The sequence below is a fragment of the Girardinichthys multiradiatus genome, chromosome 2 (genome assembly GCF_021462225.1).
Source record: "Girardinichthys multiradiatus isolate DD_20200921_A chromosome 2, DD_fGirMul_XY1, whole genome shotgun sequence".
Taxonomy (NCBI): Eukaryota; Metazoa; Chordata; class Actinopteri; order Cyprinodontiformes; family Goodeidae; genus Girardinichthys; species Girardinichthys multiradiatus.
The window spans coordinates 40044028-40064974 of record NC_061795.1 but is presented as its reverse complement, the minus strand read 5'-3'; the positions used below and the strand labels follow the sequence as shown (position 1 = coordinate 40064974).

Here is a 20947-nt window from a genome sequence, read left to right as displayed (position 1 = left end):
ATGAAGACTGGCTAACAGGCTGGTCCAATTTAGCCATGAAACCTCCCACACTAAAATGACAGGTGTTTCAGTTTCATTGTCCAACCCCTGTATATCCATGCACTATGGTTATGTACACCCGTTCAGAGGTTCTGGTGCCTGATATGTGAAGACTTATCAAAGTGTCTGAGATGTAATATTTCACCTTCGCCTTCAGTTTGCTTGTTGGGCAACTTAGAATATGTCATCATAGAGACAAATTCAGTTCACATGGTTTTCACTGCCTTATGCATCGCTACGAAAACTATCCTCATGAACTGGAAAAATAAAAATCTTCTTAATATTAATCAGTATAGACATTTTCTGTTGGATTATATAAGCCTTGAGACAGCCTCTGCCTCCACGTCAGATCAATCTCTCTGGGCTCCTTTAATCAGCTACATCACCTAGTGGGGGTAGGGCGCCCTTGGCTTCATCCTGTGGGGCGTTGTGGCGGATTCGGGGGGGTGTCTGGGTTGGGGCACTTGGGGTGTCCCTGGGCTGGGATCGCTGGGGGGTCTGGCGCTGGGGGCTGTGGTCCCAGCTGGGGTGGGGCTTTGGTGGCTCTTGGGGGGGACATCTGGTAGCTGCATGCGATGCTTTTGGGGGGCCTGCGCAGACGGACATAGGTCACTGGCCTGGTGCCCGTGCTGCTCCTGGGTGGGTCTGGGGTGGGCTTGGGCGCTCGGGGTCCCTGGGGCGCATCGCCCCCCGGGCTGGGGTCCTGGCTGGGCCTTGGGGGTCTTGGGTCCTGGCGGGTATGTCGCTGGAGTTTTGGGCTGGTTCATGCCCGGGCGCCCGGCCCTGGCTCGGGGACCTTTGGTGTATCGGTGGGCATAAGGGCCTCCGAAACTGGCGGGTAGGTCCCATCTCATTGCAGGTGCTCCTTCCTTCAAGGAGCACATTCTGCTGGCGGGGAGGAGGGTCTGTGGGAAGGGGTGGGGTCAACCTGGGTGTCCAATGTCTTATGTGCTCTGGGAGTTGTTCGAATGTTGGCGTGGGTGTAGGTTTCCTTCTGGGGTGGGGATGGGTGGTTGGGTTGGCCTTGGATGGTTGGGGGCGTTGTTTGGTCTTGGGTGGTTCCGGCTCGGTTTCTGGTTCCTTGTCTTGGTTCCGGTTACTGACGCCGGTCCCTTTTCTGTCTGGGGGAGGGGGTTCGGAGGGGTCTGCATGGTTCGAGTGTGCGGGCTGGCCGGGGTTGGTCTCGGGGTGGATTGGTCTCAGCTCCGGGATGGGTCTTGATTTTGGCTCCGTGGGCTCTCTTGCCTTTTGTGGGCCACGGGGTGGGTCTTCTTGCGGGGCTGCTTATGGGGGTGGTATGGGTGTCGGGCAAGTTCTAGGACCTGGATGGTGCGGGCCTTCTTTTCGTGGGGGTGCACATGGGGGGGGGGGTCAGACCCTCTTCCCCACCATTTTTTTAAATGCACACTACAACACCACATTTGAGCTGGCGGAGGCAGGCTTGGGGTCTTTTCACACCCCCGTTCGCTATTTCCCATCTTTGATCGGAGGCCGGGAGAGAGAGTGGGCCCTCTAGTCAGGCCCTGGGTGCCTACCGCTGGCCGGGGACCTCTTGGTGGATGAGTTTGTCCCGTCATGGTACGGGGTCGGGGGTCCGGTTGTGGGTGCGGTGCTGGGTGGGGTCTGCCCTGTTGCACCAGTGGCCGGGGGTGGCGTTGCGCGGGGCCCTTGCCTTGCCATTGCGGCGCGCTGTGTGGTCGGGGAGCAGGGTGCGGCCGGGGTTCTTAGAGCGGAGCTGTGTGTGGAGCTTGCGTTGTGTGGGTGTGGCTTCATCGGCTTCTCGGCCACGGAGTTCACCTGTGGGGGTGTGCCCCTGTGGGGGTGGGGATTCGTGCCGTTTGGGTTCGGGGGGATGTGTTCGATATCGGTGTCCTTGTTGGGGTTCACTGGGGGTGGGAGACTCATGGGGTTGGGATCGGAGCTCGTTGGGGGGTCGGGACTGCTCCGTCCTGGGGCGGCTCCATTTGGCGGGTTGCTTCGGGCCATGTGGACCCCTCTTTTGTACATAGCCCCCTCCCCGGAGGTGGATGGGGGTTGTTGGGGACTGGATTCGGGGCGTGGGGGCGGGAGCCGGGCCGGGGTCGCCCGGGTCTGGGCAGTACCGGCGCCTGGACCTGGGAGTATAGAGTATGCATGGGGAGTGTGAGTGAGTGTATGACGTCCATTGTTGTTTATCCTTTATCCTTACGTTGGGTGTGAGTGATTTTTGTGTATGCATGAGGGTGTGAGTGGGTGATTGTGACTGTGTGTGCCTGTTTTTTTTTTGCGACAGGTTGGGTCTTGGATTGCCCCCTCTCCTGGATCAGGAAATATTATGGGGGACCTATTTCCTCCCCGCCACACTACCTGCCGGTGGTTGGAGTCTCTGCCCGCTGGTGTACTTGTGGTCCGGGGCCGGGTTCTTTGGTGTGTGCTGGCTCACTCCCGGTGGCTTCTTGCCGGGGCCTGGTCCCCTGGGCTCTGTCGGGCCTCTGCTTGGGGGGTGGTGTGTCCCGGGGTCTTGGGCCTCTGGGTCCATGGCCGGATCTGCTCGGGCGTGGACGGCTGCCGGCGGGGCCTGTGGGCTCGTCGCTGTGGCTCCCTGGGGCTTCTGCACTGTCACTGCTGGGTGGTTCCCCTGGGACTCTCCACTGCTCTTCTCTGGGGGGGTTGCGGTAGTCCCGGCGGTGGTTCTCCTGGGGTTCCTGTGCTTTGTGGGGCTTTTAGATGTCTGTAGCTCGGATCTCCTCAGTGTCCGTCCAGGGACCATGGGGCAGGCCTGTGGGTCCTCACACTCGCTATTGCATATTTGTGTGGAGAAACCTTGTATACAAAAGCGCGTCCACACTCATACTCACAGGTGTTAAGCTTCAGGTGTTGACAGATACTCAGATGTTCTATATTGGGCTGCACCTCTCACTAAGTACATTTTACATTCAGAATTACCGTGTACTATTTTGTTAAAAAAAAAAAAACTGCTGCAGGTGTATAAGCAAGCAGGGTGTAATCTTGTATTCTCTTCATCCTTCTTTCTCTCCTCCACTCTTTCCTCCTTTTCTCCCCTTTTTCCCCCATCTCTCTTTTTTGAGCTTCTTTTTTCCTTTTTATTTCAGTCTCCGTGTCTGTAGCAATTGAAATATTCCCAAAGAAGTTTATAATAAAGTTTCTTTTATAAATATCAAGCAGAGCTTTAAAGCATTACAGGTCCTTCTCAAAATATTAGCATATTGTGATAAAGTTCATTATTTTCCATAATGTCATGATGAAAATTCAACATTCATATATTTTAGATTCATTGCACACTAACTGAAATATTTCAGGTCTCTTATTGTCTTAATACGGATGATTTTGGCATACAGCTCATGAAAACCCAAAATTCTTATCTCACAAAATTAGCATATCATTAAAAGGGTCTCTAAACGAGCTATGAACCTAATCATCTGAATCAACGAGTTAACTCTAAACACCTGCAAAAGATTCTCGAGGCCTTTAAAACTCCCAGCCTGGTTCATCACTCAAAACCCCAATCATGGGTAAGACTGCCGACCTGACTGCTGTCCAGAAGGCCACTATTGACACCCTCAAGCAAGAGGGTAAGACAGAAAGAAATTTCTGAACGAATAGGCTGTTCCCAGAGTGCTGTATCAAGGCACCTCAGTGGGAAGTCTGTGGGAAGGAAAAAGTGTGGCAGAAAACGCTGCACAACGAGAAGAGGTGACCGGACCCTGAGGAAGATTGTGGAGAAGGGCCGATTCCAGACCTTGGGGGACCTGCGGAAGCAGTGGACTGAGTCTGGAGTAGAAACATCCAGAGCCACCGTGCACAGGCGTGTGCAGGAAATGGGCTACAGGTGCCGCATTCCCCAGGTCAAGCCACTTTTGAACCAGAAACAGCGGAAGAAGCGCCTGACCTGGGCTACAGAGAAGCAGCACTGGACTGTTGCTCAGTGGTCCAAAGTACTTTTTTTGGATGAAAGCAAATTCTGCATGTAATTCGGAAATCAAGGTGCCAGAGTCTGGAGGAAGACTGGGGAGAAGGAAATGCCAAAATGCCAGAAGTCCAGTGTCAAGTACCCACAGTCAGTGATGGTCTGGGGTGCCGTGTCAGCTGCTGGTGTTGGTTCACTGTGTTTTATCAAGGGCAGGGTCAATGCAGCTAGCTATCAGGAGATTTTGGAGCACTTCATGCTTCCATCTGCTGAAAAGCTTTATGGAGATGAAGATTTCATTTTTCAGCACGACTTGGCACCTGCTCACAGTGCCAAAACCACTGGTAAATGGTTTACTGACCATGGTATCACTGTGCTCAATTGGCCTGCCAACTCTCCTGACCTGAACCCCATAGAGAATCTGTGGGATATTGTGAAGAGAACGTTGAGAGACTCAAGACCCAACACTCTGGATGAGCTAAAGGCCGCTATCGAAGCATCCTGGGCCTCCATAAGACCTCAGCAGTGCCACAGGCTGATTGCCTCCATGCCACGCCGCATTGAAGCAGTCATTTCTGCAAAAGGATTCCCGACCAAGTATAGAGTGCATAACTGTACATGATTATTTGAAGGTTGACGTTTTTTGTATTAAAAACACTTTTCTTTTATTGGTCGGATGAAATATGCTAATTTTGTGAGATAGGAATTTTGGGTTTTCATGAGCTGTATGCCAAAATCATCCGTATTAAGACAATAAAAGACCTGAAATATTTCAGTTAGTGTGCAATGAATCTAAAATATATGAATGTTGAATTTTCATCATGACATTATGGAAAATAATGAACTTCATCACAATATACTAATATTTTGAGAAGGACCCGTAGCTGTGATGTTCTGCTTGTGAAAGTGAATTTGTTGGGCAATTTCTTGGCACTCAGACAACAATTCTGAGCGATACTCTGCCGGACAGGACACGGTAAAAAAAAAAAAAAGTCGTATCATCTCCTAGCAACCCTATCAGCCAATAGAATGACAGTGTGCAACTGCTAGGTCATAGGCTTAGTTGAGGTGCAGAATGAAATCCTGCTCTCAAATTGAAAATATGTGCTCTTGATTTTTGGCAGTAAATTTCCCCCATATAAGACTTTCTTATAAGCCCAAATTTAACAGTAATTTGTTTCATGTACAACTGAGGGTTATACTGTCATTATATGCCATATATGTATCATTAAAATCTTTGCAGATAAAACCCAATCCAATGGGTTTAATCCAGTTAAATCTGTCAAAAAAACCTTTTTTAATGTGAAATATTAAAAAAAAAATTTAAATAAAAACTGAAATAACAAGACAACTGGTTACTTCAGAGGAAAAGTTTATAAAAAAAAAAGGGTGGGTAGCGAATATACATAAAATGCCCCCTTCATAAAAGAAATGTGCTTTAAACGTTGGAGGGTTGGGATTGTAGAAAATCGCTTTGAGTACAGACAGTGCTGTGAAAAAGTGTTTGCCCTGTACAGATTTCTATTTTTTTTTTCTTTTTTTATCATTTAAATGTTTCAGATCATCTACTAATTTTGGTGTCAGACAAAAACAATCTAGGGAAGTACAAAAGGCAGTTTTCAAATGAACATGTTCCTATGAGGAAAAAGGAGAATCCCGCTCAAACCTCTACACCAACTGCTATCAAACAATAAGTAATAACGAGTCTGCTAAATAACTGTGCAAGAATTTAGGCTCAGTCTTTTTTACAGAATGGTTTTATTTCATCCACACTGAAGGGTTATGGAGCACAAACGACTTGTTATTAGTAAGGCCACAGTGTCCCAATCAAATCTAAGTAAAGACTGGGCCAACCCCTTTAGCTATTGTATACCCTAAAAGCCTTTGAGCTCAAGGTGACAAACTGACGTTCGCACTTCGTCCTTCAGACTTCCAGTACAAGACAGACTCCTGTCATCTGCAGAAATACTCGGATGATTCTGCAGTCGTGGGGTGGATCAGAGATGGACAAGAAGCTGAGTACAGGAAGGTGGTGGACCGCTTTGTGGCATGGTGTGGAAACAATCATCTCATGTTGAACGTGACTAAAACAAAGGAGATGATTGTAGATTTTAAGAGAAACAGGAATAAGTCAAAAACTATTTCTATCATTGGAGAAGAGGTGGAGGTGGTGGAGGAGTATAAATACCTCGGTGTTCACCTGGACAACATACTGGAGTGGAGATGCAACTGTGAAGCCATCTACAAGAAGGGACAGAGCAGACTGTACTTCTTGAGGAAGCTTAGGTCATTTGGTGTTTGCAGCAAGATGTTGCATATCTTCTATAAGTCTGTTGTGGAAAGTGTGATCTCTTCTACCATCATCTGCTGGGGAAGCAACATCAGAGCCAGGGACTTAAAAAAGCTCAACAAGCTGATAAAAAAGGCTGGCTCTGTTCTGGGGACTCCTCTGGAACTTCTGGAGATCATTGTGGAAAGAAGGATTCTTCATAAAATGAAGAACATTATGGAGAACCCTGAGCATCCTCTTCATGAGACTGTTGTACAACAACAGAGTGTCTTCAGTCAGAGGCTTCTTCAGATCTGCTGTAAGACGGAGCGCTACAGGAGATCCTTCCTGCCCACAGCCATCAGCATCTACAACGGCTCTTTGAGGAAACCTTCATAATATGAGCTATAACGACATTTAATTTCCCTTTGGGATTAATAAAGTATTTTTGAATTGAATTGAATTGAATTTTAATGAATTTCTGGTAAAGAGCAGAGTTCTCAGGTTATATAAATTACAGGACGTCCTTCACGTTCTGAAGCAGCCAGTCAGCCCCAAATTGTGACGCCACCACACCCATGTTTGACTTTTTCTATGATGTTCTTTCTCTGAATTGAGGAGTTCATTTCAAACAAGATGGAACCCGATGAAAGAATAAAAAATCTGGAAGGGGGGAAATACTTCTCCAAAGCACTGTATTGTATTTGAAAAAAAGTGAGTTTTAGGAAGATTATACATTATGGACAGCTGCTCAGATGATTTTACTTCTATATAAAAAAGATCTTTGAAGTGGATAATAACTGCTCTATGTCAGTCCTGAAACATACAACCGGAGAGGCAGGGATTTTACCCAAATAAAGAAGATCAATTTGTGTTTGTATGTTTTGTGAGAGAAAAAAATCCTTCAGAGCTGTCCACCTTGTTTAATAATTAGATCTATGTCTTAATTTGTGTGTCTGTCTTTTCTCTCACTTAGGACTACAGCCACAGACTGGTTTGTGTGACACCAAGAGAACGTTTTGAGATTCCTATTCGTGCCATCGGGCCACGTGGCATTCTGGACTTTCGAGATGAGATTCATTTACCTCTTTGTTTAGTGAAAGCATCCACAGAGAAAACCCACTTTGTTTGCAACGTAGGCAACTGTAAAGCAAAATTCAAGTTGCACACACAAAGGTTAGAACCAGTCCAACATGGCATAATGTCTTCTAAGATAGTTCTAAGATATTTTACTTACACAACAGATGTGAATCTAGCTGTGCAGAATCAAAAATGTGAGCATCGCGCTCAGCAAATCTCCAAGAGCTATGTTGTTAAGTATCTGGAAACGATACCGTAGATTACAGTAATTCACACTGGATCTCTGTCGTAATTGTTCATGGCCGATTTGGTTTCTTATGTGTTTCTAAATAAAATCTACTTTTCCAGTCCTTTCTCAGTGACGCCCTCTTCTGGTACTCTCAGTGTTGGAGAAGGCATCCAGGTGACTGTGGTTTTTCACCCCATGACTGTTGGAGACTTTCAGGAAGACCTCCTTCTGCACTACGGCACGGGTGAGGCTCATCCAGACTCATAGAAACTTTACTTTAACTATCCTTTTCAAGTTAAGCTAAGTAATAATATTAAAAAATGAATTGGAATTAACAGGAAATTGAGGATAATTTAAGCAGCTATATATAAGCATAAATAAAAATGTATATATATGTTTTTATAGGCAGACATCCATGTGATGTTACAAGGTAAAGATTAATACTTTACTTCAAAATACTTACCTATTAATATCTTTAAAAAGGTTTAGTTTTAGCTTGTTTTAGTCAACATTTTTGGTAAAATATATATTATCTTCAACTGTGCTTAAAATCCTTGTTATTGGCCAGTACTTTAGATTCCAGGTTTGCTCCCATAAATTTGTGTTATTCCCCATACATACCTCTAACTTTGAATTTTGCAACCCTTACATTATGCACTTTAATTTTGGAAAAGTTGCAATAATTTTACAACAATACTGACATCAATTTATAAGACCCCAACATACTTTTTAGCAAATCTGCTTTTTTTAAAGTTGTTTCAGTTTGTTTCTTCTCATCCGCATTATTTCTTCAGAAACAAAATCCCTGTACACTGTAAGTGGTGAAATAAATCAGAGGTGGTCTGCTTTCAGAGGTTTTTATACATTTATTAGACAGTCTGTGAATCTTATTATGTCTATATTCTGGTCAAACGTGGTGTCTTTTAAACATGTGAACTTTAACTCAGAGCAAACTCTGCTATAAATTGTTACCATTACATCTGATGAAATAAATGCAAACTATTATAATGTTAACATTTGTTAAATTATGTGTATGAGTGGTCTAAAGACACAAATTGAGGCTAGAAATAGAGTCTGTTGTTTGCATAAAATGGAACTGGAAGAAAGAAAATATATTTACTGTAATCATGGAGGTAAACACCTTAATAAGATTCTCAGACTGCAGCAGTGACCCTGAAGCTAAACAGAGTTGCTGCACACCATCAACACAAACACAGACTCACAATAAAAGCAGTGGCAATAATTTATTTGCTGTATCTCAGGTTTTGTTCGATGGGCTTTTGATTTTATTTCCTGTTTTTATGTCACAATATCTTCACAGCCTTGCAAATAGAATCCCTAAGGTTATTAAGTTACTGTGCATATATTCAGCTGATAAAAAAACCTTATCAGAAACAGAAGCTGTGATTAAAAAAAAATCTCATTTAGTCTATTTTAACAGCATGCCTCGTGGTCACTTTGTTTTACTTTTAACTCATTTAAAACACCACTTGATTGGCTGAGTTGAAATCAAGAGTCACAGGATGTATAAAAAACAGGGTTTATTTTATCCCAAAACTAGAAGTCATAAATTAAGTAAGACAACAAAAACTGAACACAGGCACAATGTTAACACATAAATTAACTGCAAACAGTTAAACAAAGGAAACACAAAAGTGCATCAAATGGGTGATCAGCCCATATGAAGACAAGTGCACGAGTGCATTAGACTTTGTGAAAATTCATGAAGCACTGCAATCATCTCCAGTGTTTTGCAACTGCTGTATTTTTGCACTCAGTTCACATTCAGATTACATTGATTCCATGCAGATGCAAACACGCCCATCATGTGCAACACATTAGACTAATTTACACTTGGCTTTGGCTTAGATTGCAATGGTCCTCTTTTCAGCAACAAACACAGCAGCAGTTGGTAAGAAAATAAATAATTGTTTTTACTTGTCATCATTTTAGAGCTGCGTGATGGCATAGTTGCTGGCACTGTTGCCTTGCAGCAAGAAGGCCTTTTTGAATCCCGACCTGGGCCTTTTTGCATGAAGTTTATACTGTATGTTCTCCGCATTCTGTCCGAAAATAAGAAAGTAAGGTTAACTGGTCGCTCTAAACTGCTCTTAGGTATGAATGTGTGTGTGCGTGGTTGCAACCTTTCCAAGATGACACAACATCTGACTAAAGGAATCACATCAGGATGGAGTTTCTTTATCAATATGTCATGTTTTTATCACACCACTGTGGATTGTTCTGAGCAGGGAAATTAACTAATTAATTCCGAGATAAAAAGCATAGATTGCCGTTTAAAAAGTATCACTTTATAAAAATATTATATTTAATGCATACAAATACACAGTTCTAACTTGTAAATATTTCAGAATAAAAAGAAACACTTGTGCTACATTACTTCTTGTTAATTTTACTTAAAGCTGCAGTAGGTAACCTTTAAAAAAAAAAACTTTTTACATATTTGACTGTCTACTGTCACTAACAGTAGAATATGAGACAGATGATCTGTAAAAAAAATCAAGCTCCTCTGGCTCTTCCCAGTGGTTCTAATGCCATTTGCAGAAATACACCGCTCCCGGTCAGAAACAACCAATCAGAGCCGGGAGGTATGTGTCAACTACACTCGTGTACACGCTACTCACAGCCCTTCCACCCACACCACGTGTACCATCGTCCAAGCTCAAGACTGCCGTTGTGCTGCAGCTGTGCTTGATCATTGCTGGGCAGGCCATGATCAATGTAAAGCATATCGTTGATGTTTCGTCCCTACCAGTGAATGTGCCATAGCTGTTTATCCGTTGTCATCTGTGGCCCTGTTTACTAGCCTGCATGTTCACGGCAGGCTCCGCTGTAGAGGGAATGCTGTAGCACAGCAGAGAGCAGGAGGAGAGGGACCTGTAAGGTGTGCTTGTTCAAATTTTCAGACTAAGTCCACAGTTTTCTCAGAATTCCCTACTGCAGCTTTAATAAGTAAAAATATGATCTAAAGGAAAAAGTAAAAGAGTTTCTGCTTGTACGTGCTGCAGGTGTGGTGGCGAGTTGCCACCATGTTGCCTTGCAGCTGCATCTCAAAAAATTAGAAGATAGTAAAAATAAGTGGCACGGAGGCTGATCGCCCAACAGGTATTGAATGCATTGAAATGTACATGCCTTTCAGAAGCCTGATATTTCTGTTTAAAATAGTCCTTTTTTTATTGATTTTATTGATTTAACAATTTATTTATTGTTGTATTCAAATTTTCCGAGACAGAATTTGGGGTTTTCATTATCTGTAAGCCGTAATAATGAAAATGTTTGATTTTGGTTTGCAGAAATTCACTCCGTGTTATGAATCTACATAATATATAGGTTTGACTATCTGAAATAAGTGACAAAAATTACTGAACTTTTTTTATGAGCTGTAAACATTTTGAGATGTACCTGTAAAGGAAGAGAGGGTGAATTCATCTTCTGTGACATCTCTGACCATTTTCTGGCTCCTGGTATCCTTCTCTGCTCTTTGCTCCTACCCACAACAACTCGCATCATGATAGTAGATCATGTTTACCTTTTTCCTTTCCAGCACCAGAATTACCTACATAACACAAAGAGCTCTGTTATTTAAGAATTGGGCAACAACATGTAAGGAAAATAAAAGTGAATGCCGCGCTGGCAATGTGACTTGCAATAAATAAAGTATGCTGGCTACACATTGTCATCGCAATATTAGGGTGTGGAATATTCAAATCACAAAGGACTGTTTGGAGTGCAATATTTGTTGGCTGATATATTTTGAGTATTTTGAACTTGCATTTTACATTCCAGAATAATAATTAGCTAGTTGGACAGTCTCATGGTAGCACACAATGGTCACAAATGACATTGCCCAAAATGCAAAAGGTCACAGCATTTAGGAAGCACAGATGAGAAAGGAAGGAAAGAAGAAAGTAGACAATAACGATATACTTCAGGGTCTAATGGTCTAATGCAATGCAATGCTTTTTGCTCAGGCTATAATTTACATAAAAAATACAGATATTCGTTTTCTTTGCCATTTCTTATCAACATTTAGAGCAAATAAGAGCAGGTCCATGGGAAAATAATCAACTGATGCGGAAATCAAAAACTTGCTGTAAATTTGGTACAAACTTACATACCATAAACTTGTACAGTACAGACCAAAAGTTTGGACACACCTTCTCATTCAAAGAGTTTTCTTTATTTTCATGACTATGAATATTGTAGCTTCACACTGAAGGCATCAAAACTATGAATTAACACATGTGGAATTATATACTGAACAAAAAAGTGTGAAACAACTGAAAATATGTCTTATATTCTAGGTTCTTCAAAGTAGCCACCTTTTGCTTTGATTACTGCTCCACACACTCTTGGCATTCTGTTGATGAGCTTCAAGAGGTAGTCACCTGAAATGGTTTTCCAACAGTCTTGAAGGAGTTCCCAGAGATGCTTAGCACTTGTTGGCCCTTTTGCCTTCACTCTGCGATCCAGCTCACCCCAAACCATCTCGATTGGGTTCAAGTCCGGTGACTGTGGAGGCCAGGTCATCTGGCGCAGCACCCTATCACTCTCCTTCTTGGTCAAATAGCCCTTACACAGCCTGGAGGTGTGTTTGAGGTCATTGTCCTGTTGAAAAATAAATGATGGTCCAACTAAACGCAACCAGGATGGAATAACATGCCGCTGCAAGATGCTGTGGTAGCCATGCTGGTTCAGTATACCTTCAATTTTGAATAAATCCCCAATAGTGTCACCAGCAAAGCACCCCCACACCATCACACCTCCTCCTCCATGCTTCACGGTGGGAACCAGGCATGTAGAGTCCATCCGTTCACCTCTTCTGCGCCGCACAAAGACACGGTGGTTGGAACCAAAGATCTCAAACTTGGACTCATCAGACCAAAGCACAGATTTCCACTGGTCTAATGTCCATTCCTTGTGTCCTTTAGCCCAAACAAGTCTCTTCTGCTTGTTGCCTGTCCTCAGCAGTGGTTTCCTAGCAGCTATTTTACCATGAAGGCCTGATTCACACAGTCTCCTCTTAACAGTTGTTCTAGAGATGTGTCTGCTGCTAGAACTCTGTGTGGCATTGACCTGTTCTCTAATCTGAGCTGCTGTTAACCTGCAATTTCTGAGGCTGGTGACTCGGATGAACTTATCGTCTGCAGCAGAAGTGACTCCTGGTCTTCCTTTCCTGGGGCGGTCCTCATGTGAGCCAGTTTCTTTGTAGCGCTTGATAGTTTTTGCGACTGCACTTGGGGACACTTTCAAAGTTTTCCCAATTGTTCGGACTGACTGACCTTCATTTCTTAAAGTAATGATGGCCACTCGTTTTTCTTTACTTAGCTGCTTTTTTCTTGCCATAATACAAATTCTACAGTCTATTCAGTAGGACTATCAGCTGTATACTGTATCCACCTCCTGCACAACACAACTGATGGTCCCAACCCCATTTATAAGGCTTGAAATCCCACTTATTAAACCTGACAGGGCACACCTGTGAAGTGAAAACCATTTCAGGTGACTACCTCTTGAACAGAATGCCAAGAGTGTGCGGAGCAGTAATCAAAGCAAAAGGTGGCTACTTTGAAGAACCTAGAATATAAGACCTATTTTCAGTTGTTTCACACTTTTTTGTTCAGTATATAATTCCACATGTGTTAATTCATAGTTTTGATGCCTTCAGTGTGAAGCTACAATATTCATAGTCATGAAAATAAAGAAAACTCTTTGAATGAGAAGGTGTGTCCAACCTTTTAGTCTGTACTGTATATGGATGTGAGCTGCATGTTGGTGCAGTTGTTAGCCCTGTCTCCCTGCATCAAAAAGGTCCTAGGTTCAAAACCCTGCCTGGGCTTTTTCTGCATGGAGTTTGCATGTTTTCTTCGTGTGTGTGTTGGTTTCATTAGGTACTCCGGCTTTCTCCCACAGGCCAAAAACCTGTATGTTAGATTAATTGGCCTCTCTAAATTCCACTTAGTTATGAATGTATGCATGGATGGTTGGTTTGCTGGAAGGATATAGACAAAAGGCTGTTGACATTTCTGCCATGCATCCTTCAAACTTGTTCTAAATACAGTTTTATCATATTTTTTGCTTGCAGTAAGGGAGTTCATTTTTTTACCAATGAACAAGAGCTGTTTGTCTGCTAGCTAAATACCGGGGGCTAAAAATAGTGACTTCAAAACCATAAACAGATTAGGAAATGGGATAAATAAGCTCTACTTTTGACCCAAGCTGGCTGCATAAAAGTCTCTTTTAAAGCTATTTTCACACTCACTGAATCCCGTGATGTTTCACACATGCCGAAAAAAAGAAAAGAGTTTAATCTTGTTAGCTATGCATCATCTAGCTAGACATATTCCTCAGTTTAATCACCAAGTGTGTGTGAGATACTAAAAAGAGAAAGTGTGTGTATTTGAATGAGAAGTCACATGCTAAAACAATAATCATTGTGTAGATAGTTGTAGTGAAATTGTCCTGGAGTGTAGGATAGTGATGGATCAGAGCTGACCGAAGTTAGACCCAATATTTATATAGAGTCCATGGTTCAACCTCAGAATATGAATAAGAAATAACATAAATATGAGATTAAGGAACATTAAAGGTAATAAAAAATTTAAACATAAGTATGGAAATGTAAACTGTGGGTAGCATAAACAGTTTGGTGTGTAATGTGTTATTTGAAGTGTGAATTACTGTCTTTATTATTTGATTATTTTGATGCTGATGCCCGAAGCAGAAATAAATCTAATACAGATTTATGTTCAGCTATTACTGATTCTTTTTATATGCTGGTGAGTACCCTTGTGTGCTGAATCTTTGTCTAGCCTTTGTCTTTGCATTTTCCAGTTTGATAACCACATTTCGTGATAGTAGACCATGAGTAGAATATAAAATATTACTTCCACATTGAAGCTTGGTCAGTCCAAAATGTTCCCAGGCAGACGGCTCTTTTTCATACCTTGAAAAAGTCTGGTACAAAACGACCAAATGTACAAAACGGTGAAGGAGCGAAATGACCAGCACCTGCACAATAAGAACAGGATGTTTTAGTTTGTCTGTGCATGTCAGTGGTTCACTTTGCACAAACACTTGGACACACTGCATTGTATCTCCCGCCTTCTGTTTAAAGCCAGTGCAGGTTTAAATATATTACAGCTTGCGTTGCTCTCTTGTTTTTTATTGTGGCATGTTTTAAATCTTTGATGTGTCTTAAAAATGTCAGATTTTGTCACTGCTCCTGATTTAAAGCAAAAGATGGACAGCTCTTAGAGAACGCTAAAGCATTTACCTTGACAGGTCTTTGGTACCGATGGGAGTTGAGCACAGCAAGCAATTTCAGAAAAATCAGCACACATGAACAAAAACTGCACCTAAACATGCATACAGAATCAAGCATGTGTGCATACTTGTACTCTCTTACAAACCTCCTGCAGGACCTGCAGTAATTAACGTATTGAGGGAGCTGATGAGCCCTGCTGCTGTGTTCTTAGGGAAACTATGAGGAAAGAAAGCAAGCAGGGGGAGAGCAGGGTAGTAAACGTCCGTGATGAAAGCTTAGCAATAAACTGTAGCTCTCCCTGCCTGTCAGCTCCTGTCATAACATCACAGTCCTGAGAGATAATTGCTTTTCTCCCTGTATCCAACAATTCTTCTTTCTCTTTCTCATTTCCTTCCATCACTCATCCTCTGCCTTATGTTTTCTTTTTTTTTGCCTCTATTCCATTGATGATATCTCACCAATTCACAGAAGTTTCTGCAAAAATAAACTGGCCATTCTGTGGCTCTTTGCAATGATTTTCATACATTCCCTCTTTCTGCCTCCCAGTACGTGACAGAAATTTCTGTTATAATTAGAAGAAAACTTGAGCACCCATTAAATCCTAATTTGTGTATTTACTTTAAATCACAAGCAGCGGTTGCACAGATTTTACTAGACTACATTCGTGAAAGTCAAAGTTTTTCTTATCCAACCATAACTTCACTGTTCGCTTTCTGAATGTTGCTTATTTATTTTATTTTAGATCATCTCTCTACAAGTAGGGGTCAGAGTCTGTAATAGGAAAGATATTTCAGAATCTAGTCACCCTATCAGTGCTTAACAAAGCCAAAAACAAATTAATTAAATGCTTTTCTGTACCTTCTTTGAGCAAAACGTTCAGCCTTTTGAAAGATTTTTAATTTTATTGATTGACTTTTAGCTTGAACTGCTGCATTTTCTTGAAACTGGCAGCATCAGATATTACAGGTCCTTCTCAAAATATTAGCATATTGTGATAAAGTTAATTATTTTCCATAATGTAATGATGAAAATTTAACATTCATATATTTTAGATTCATTGCACACTAACTGAAATATTTCAGGTCTTTTATTGTCTTAATACGGATGATTTTGGCATACAGCTCATGAAAACCCAAAATTCCTATCTCACAAAATTAGCATATCATTAAAAGGGTCTCTAAACGAGCTATGAACCTAATCATCTGAATCAACGAGTTAACTCTAAACACCTGCAAAAGATTTCTGAGGCCTTTAAAACTCCCAGCCTGGTTCATCACTCAAAACCCCAATCATGGGTAAGACTGCCGACCTGACTGCTGTCCAGAAGGCCACTATTGACACCCTCAAGCAAGAGGGTAAGACACAGAAAGAAATTTCTGAACGAATAGGCTGTTCCCAGAGTGCTGTATCAAGGCACCTCAGTGGGAAGTCTGTGGGAAGGAAAAAGTGTGGCAGAAAACGCTGCACAACGAGAAGAGGTGACCGGACCCTGAGGAAGATTGTGGAGAAGGGCCGATTCCAGACCTTGGGGGACCTGCGGAAGCAGTGGACTGAGTCTGGAGTAGAAACATCCAGAGCCACCGTGCACAGGCGTGTGCAGGAAATGGGCTACAGGTGCCGCATTCCCCAGGTCAAGCCACTTTTGAACCAGAAACAGCGGCAGAAGCGCCTGACCTGGCTTACAGAGAAGCAGCACTGGACTGTTGCTCAGTGATCCAAAGTACTTTTTTCGGATGAAAGCAAATTCTGCATGTCATTCGGAAATCAAGGTGCCAGAGTCTGGAGGAAGACTGGGGAGAAGGAAATGCCAAAATGCCAGAAGTCCAGTGTCAAGTACCCACAGTCAGTGATGGTCTGGGGTGCCGTGTCAGCTGCTGGTGTTGGTCCACTGTGTTTTATCAAGGGCAGGGTCAATGCAGCTAGCTATCAGGAGATTTTGGAGCACTTCATGCTTCCATCTGCTGAAAAGCTTTATGGAGATGAAGATTTCATTTTTCAGCACGACCTGGCACCTGCTCACAGTGCCAAAACCACTGGTAAATGGTTTACTGACCATGGTATCACTGTGCTCAATTGGCCTGCCAACTCTCCTGACCTGAACCCCATAGAGAATCTGTGGGATATTGTGAAGAGAACGTTGAGAGACTCAAGACCCAACACTCTGGATGAGCTAAAGGCCGCTATCGAAGCATCCTGGGCCTCCATAAGACCTCAGCAGTGCCACAGGCTGATTGCCTCCATGCCACGCCGCATTGAAGCAGTCATTTCTGCAAAAGGATTCCCGACCAAGTATTGAGTGCATAACTGTACATGATTATTTGAAGGTTGACGTTTTTTGTATTAATAACACTTTTCTTTTATTGGTCGGATGAAATATACTAATTTTGTGAGATAGGAATTTTGGGTTTTCATGAGCTGTCTGCCAAAATCATCCGTATTAAGACAATAAAAGACCTGAAATATTTCAGTTAGTGTGCAATGAATCTAAAATATATGAATGTAAAATTTTCATCATGACATTATGGAAAATAATGAACTTTATCACAATATGCTAATATTTTGAGAAGGACCTGTAGATACTACTTTGCCCTTGTTTTAACTTCTGTGGTTTTACTTAGCGCTCGGGATAACCTCAGAACATAAGAAAAAATAAATACTCCTTTCTTTTTACGTACAGCTACAAAATTCAGTGTATTTTTATTGGATCATGTTGACTCTATAGTGGCTTATAATTCTGACTATTTCAGTTTGGCCTCCTGTGCCCCTAATTAGCCTAGAGAAATATGTAAAAGAATTGGAGTCTTACCTCTTTTTTGTTTAAATGTAGCCTAAACAAATATACTGAAAATGGAGCTAGGTTTCGTTATTTGATCAGCCTGAACAAGACATTCTTGGCAGTCTGCCTGCAGAACGTCTGGTTTTATATTTACTGAGGTGAGGCAAAAAGACAAAGCATTGTCTGATATTGAATACGAAAGTCCGCACTCAAGATAAAATACTATTATTCAATGTTTTGGAATGGAAATGTTTTATTTATAATAATTTACCTTATATGTTCATAATTCCTTGTCATATCAAAGGAATCACAAACCACAGAAGCAAAAATGGCCACAATGAGAATTTAGCTTTTATCATATCCAGAATGAGACACTGTAACTTTGCATGTGTTCAGATGTACTTACGCTGGAATATTTTTACTTTAGATTTAAACAAGAAAAATGAACAAATATGAGCCATCCACGGACATACAGAAAGACCTCTGTATTCTTAAATTGCATCGTCTCTGATTTGAATGTAAACAAAGGGTTGTTAGATTTACATGACACCTTGTTCTTGGTGGCTTTATACAAAACCTAATTTTGCATCTCATTTCTTTTCTCCTTGGTGTTGTTGTTCTTAGATTTATATTTGAGATCAAAGCACTGGAATGGTGTCACCTTGTGATGGTGCCATGTTGATCACTGATCTGCCAGTCTTCACATGGTTGGACTTATGAAATTCCTAACAATCAGATCATTAAACAGCACTTTTTTATTGTAGGGAATCCTATCTATGTTTAGTCAGCATTTCTTCCTAGCATATTTATTCGAGATCAGAAAGGCCAGAGGGACATAAAAAGTTGGTTATTTTGCAGGTTTCTTCCTGAAATTCTTGAAAGCAACATCTGGATTCTGCTTTGTGATCCACATCCACTCTCTGATTGGGTTTTACCATATTTTTTTACTACAACTCAATGATGAGCAGGGCCCTTCTACCTGAGTACGCATTTTCTATGTACATATTTTATGGTTTCATTGTTATACAGTCATGTGAAAAAAATTAGGACAGCACATTAAATACATTTTGATGTCCTTATCGTTTTATCTTTGGAAAAGAAAGGGATTTAATTATAGGCAAACGTTTTACTTTGTTTTACTAAAGATACTAAAGATATCAAGAAAGTGTGTATTCTAACTAAAGAAAAAGTTTGGACACCCTACCCCTAACAGTTAGTCTGAGACTCTTTTAGTAGCCATCTATCAGTCTCTGGCACAGTTGGTGGAAAGTTTCCCCCAGTCGTCGTTTTTAGCGGTGTGATGTTTGAGGGGTTTTTGGATGCACAGCTTCTTCTACATGCAAGATTTGAGCCATTGTTGTGTTGTGGGATCCAGTTTCGCTTCAGCTTTTTCTTACAGAGGGTTTCAAATTTTTCTCAAGCACCTTCTGATACACAAAAACAGACAATTCTAACATGTCTTTTCTTCAGTTTTAATTTGTACCCATCTATTACTTAAAATTCAAAGTTTTGTTAAAATTGCTATTAAATACCCATATGTCCATGTATATTGCTCTCTAGACTACTTCCTTTAATAAAAAAAAAATATCAAGCTAAAGAAACAAATAAGAAATTAAAGAGGCCATCTTTAACACTAACACATTTAACATAATTGCTTGTTTTTATATCTTTTCCTCAGGTGAAGATGTTCACATCAGTTTGTTTGGAACTTCTCAGGAACTGGACATCTGTCTTGAACCTGAGCCCTTAAAGCTGAAGAAGACATATATCTCCCTGGCCAGCTCTCAGATAGTATCGCTCACCAACTGTAGTGAGATTCCTCTTCAGTACCATTGGACAGTGTGGCCAAGTCAGGCGAAGGATGACCTGTAAAGTTTAAAATGCACAAACAGTCAATTATTCTTACTGCATTCACTTTCTTTCTGTCAGCAGCTTTTTGCTCTTCTCCTCAGCCAGGTTTTCACTTTGGCCCTCGTCATTCAAACTTTGTTTTACTTTTCACTTTCTGTCCACGCTCCAGGGAAAACTCAGTGCTTCAGCAGGGGGAGGAGAAAAAAGAGGAAAATATGTGTCAACCTATTCAATGTGGGTCTGACCCCACAGCGATCCATCACCTCCCGCTGCTGTCCCGAGCCCTGCAGGAGAGCGAAAGCCGAGCTGCAGAGGACTGCCTCCCTACTCTCTCTCTCAGCGGCATAACATTAGAGCCAGCGGTGTGTTTGAATTTAACTTTCTTACTGTGTCATTTCCTCATTTTTTTTTCTTGAACCACTGATTGTTTTCACCTTATTCCTTGCTATATTTTTATCCATATATATGGATATATGGATTCCTTTCTTGGACCACGTTTAATAGATACTGGCCACTGCAGGCCAGGACTACACAAGAGCTGCAGTTTTGGAGATGCTCTCACCCAGTCATCTAATCATATCAATTTACTACCCCTTGCCAAGCTCACTCGAATCCTTAAGTTTGCAGTTTTCCTGCCTCTTCAAATACAAAAGGCTCACTTGCTTTCTGATGGTATTTTATATTAAGTAAGCCCTCTTTTTGCAGATATATCAGCTATAGCTCTTCTAGAAAGGATTTTCAAAAGCTTTACTAGTGTGTTTATGACAGTATTTGACCATTCTTCATTTGGGAGGTCAGACATCGATATTGGTCAAGACGGCTGCAGAATATGTTTTACTGGGTTGAGGTCAACAATCCATGCAGGAGGGTAAATGTCTTCCATACCAAACTCGCTTATTCACATCTTTCTAGACCTTTCTTTGTACACTAGTGCACAGTGATGGTGCAACAGCAATGGGCCATCCCAAACAGTTCCCTCAAAGTTGGGAGCATCAAATTATTCAAAATATCTTTTAATCCTATAACATCACTAAGAAGCTCAGCCCAAAAAGAGTACCATACCATTATCCTCTCTGCCATAAATTTTACAGATGATTTTTACAGATCCTGGCAACTGCCAAGTTGGCTCATCCATTGGATTATCAGACAGAGAGGAATGATTTGCCACTTCAGGGAACATTTCTTCAGTGCTCTAGAGTCCATTGGCAGCGTGTATTGCACCGCTGTCACCTCACCCGTCACATTGCACATGGGGATGTAAGGCCGGTCTACAGCTGCTCAGCCATGGAAACCCATTCCATAAAGGCTCTCTACACACTGTCCTTGAGCTAATCTGAAGGCCTTGTGAAGTTTGGAAGTCTGTAGCTATTGATTCTGCAAAAAGCTGGCCAACTCTGCATACTTTATGCATCAGCACCATTGACCTCACTTTGTGACTTTATGTGACATAAAGTTCATTGCTGAGTTGCTGTGTGTGTGTGATGTGTGTAAAAGTACAGCTCAGCTTAGCC

The 20947-nt window shown here is 41.9% G+C and overlaps 1 protein-coding gene across 7 annotated transcripts in view; it reads left to right on the top strand.

Annotated features, from left to right (window-relative positions):
• hydin (HYDIN axonemal central pair apparatus protein) overlaps positions 1-20947 on the top strand; it is a 182219-nt gene that overhangs the window by 14763 nt on the left and 146509 nt on the right. For all 7 annotated transcript variants that reach the window (XM_047349154.1, XM_047349195.1, XM_047349179.1 and 4 more), the window contains exons 6-9: positions 7192-7391; positions 7644-7768; positions 19264-19453; positions 19606-19798. In XM_047349154.1, the coding sequence (XP_047205110.1) occupies positions 7192-7391; positions 7644-7768; positions 19264-19453; positions 19606-19798 (708 nt within the window). The remainder of the gene's footprint in view (positions 1-7191; positions 7392-7643; positions 7769-19263; positions 19454-19605; positions 19799-20947) is intronic.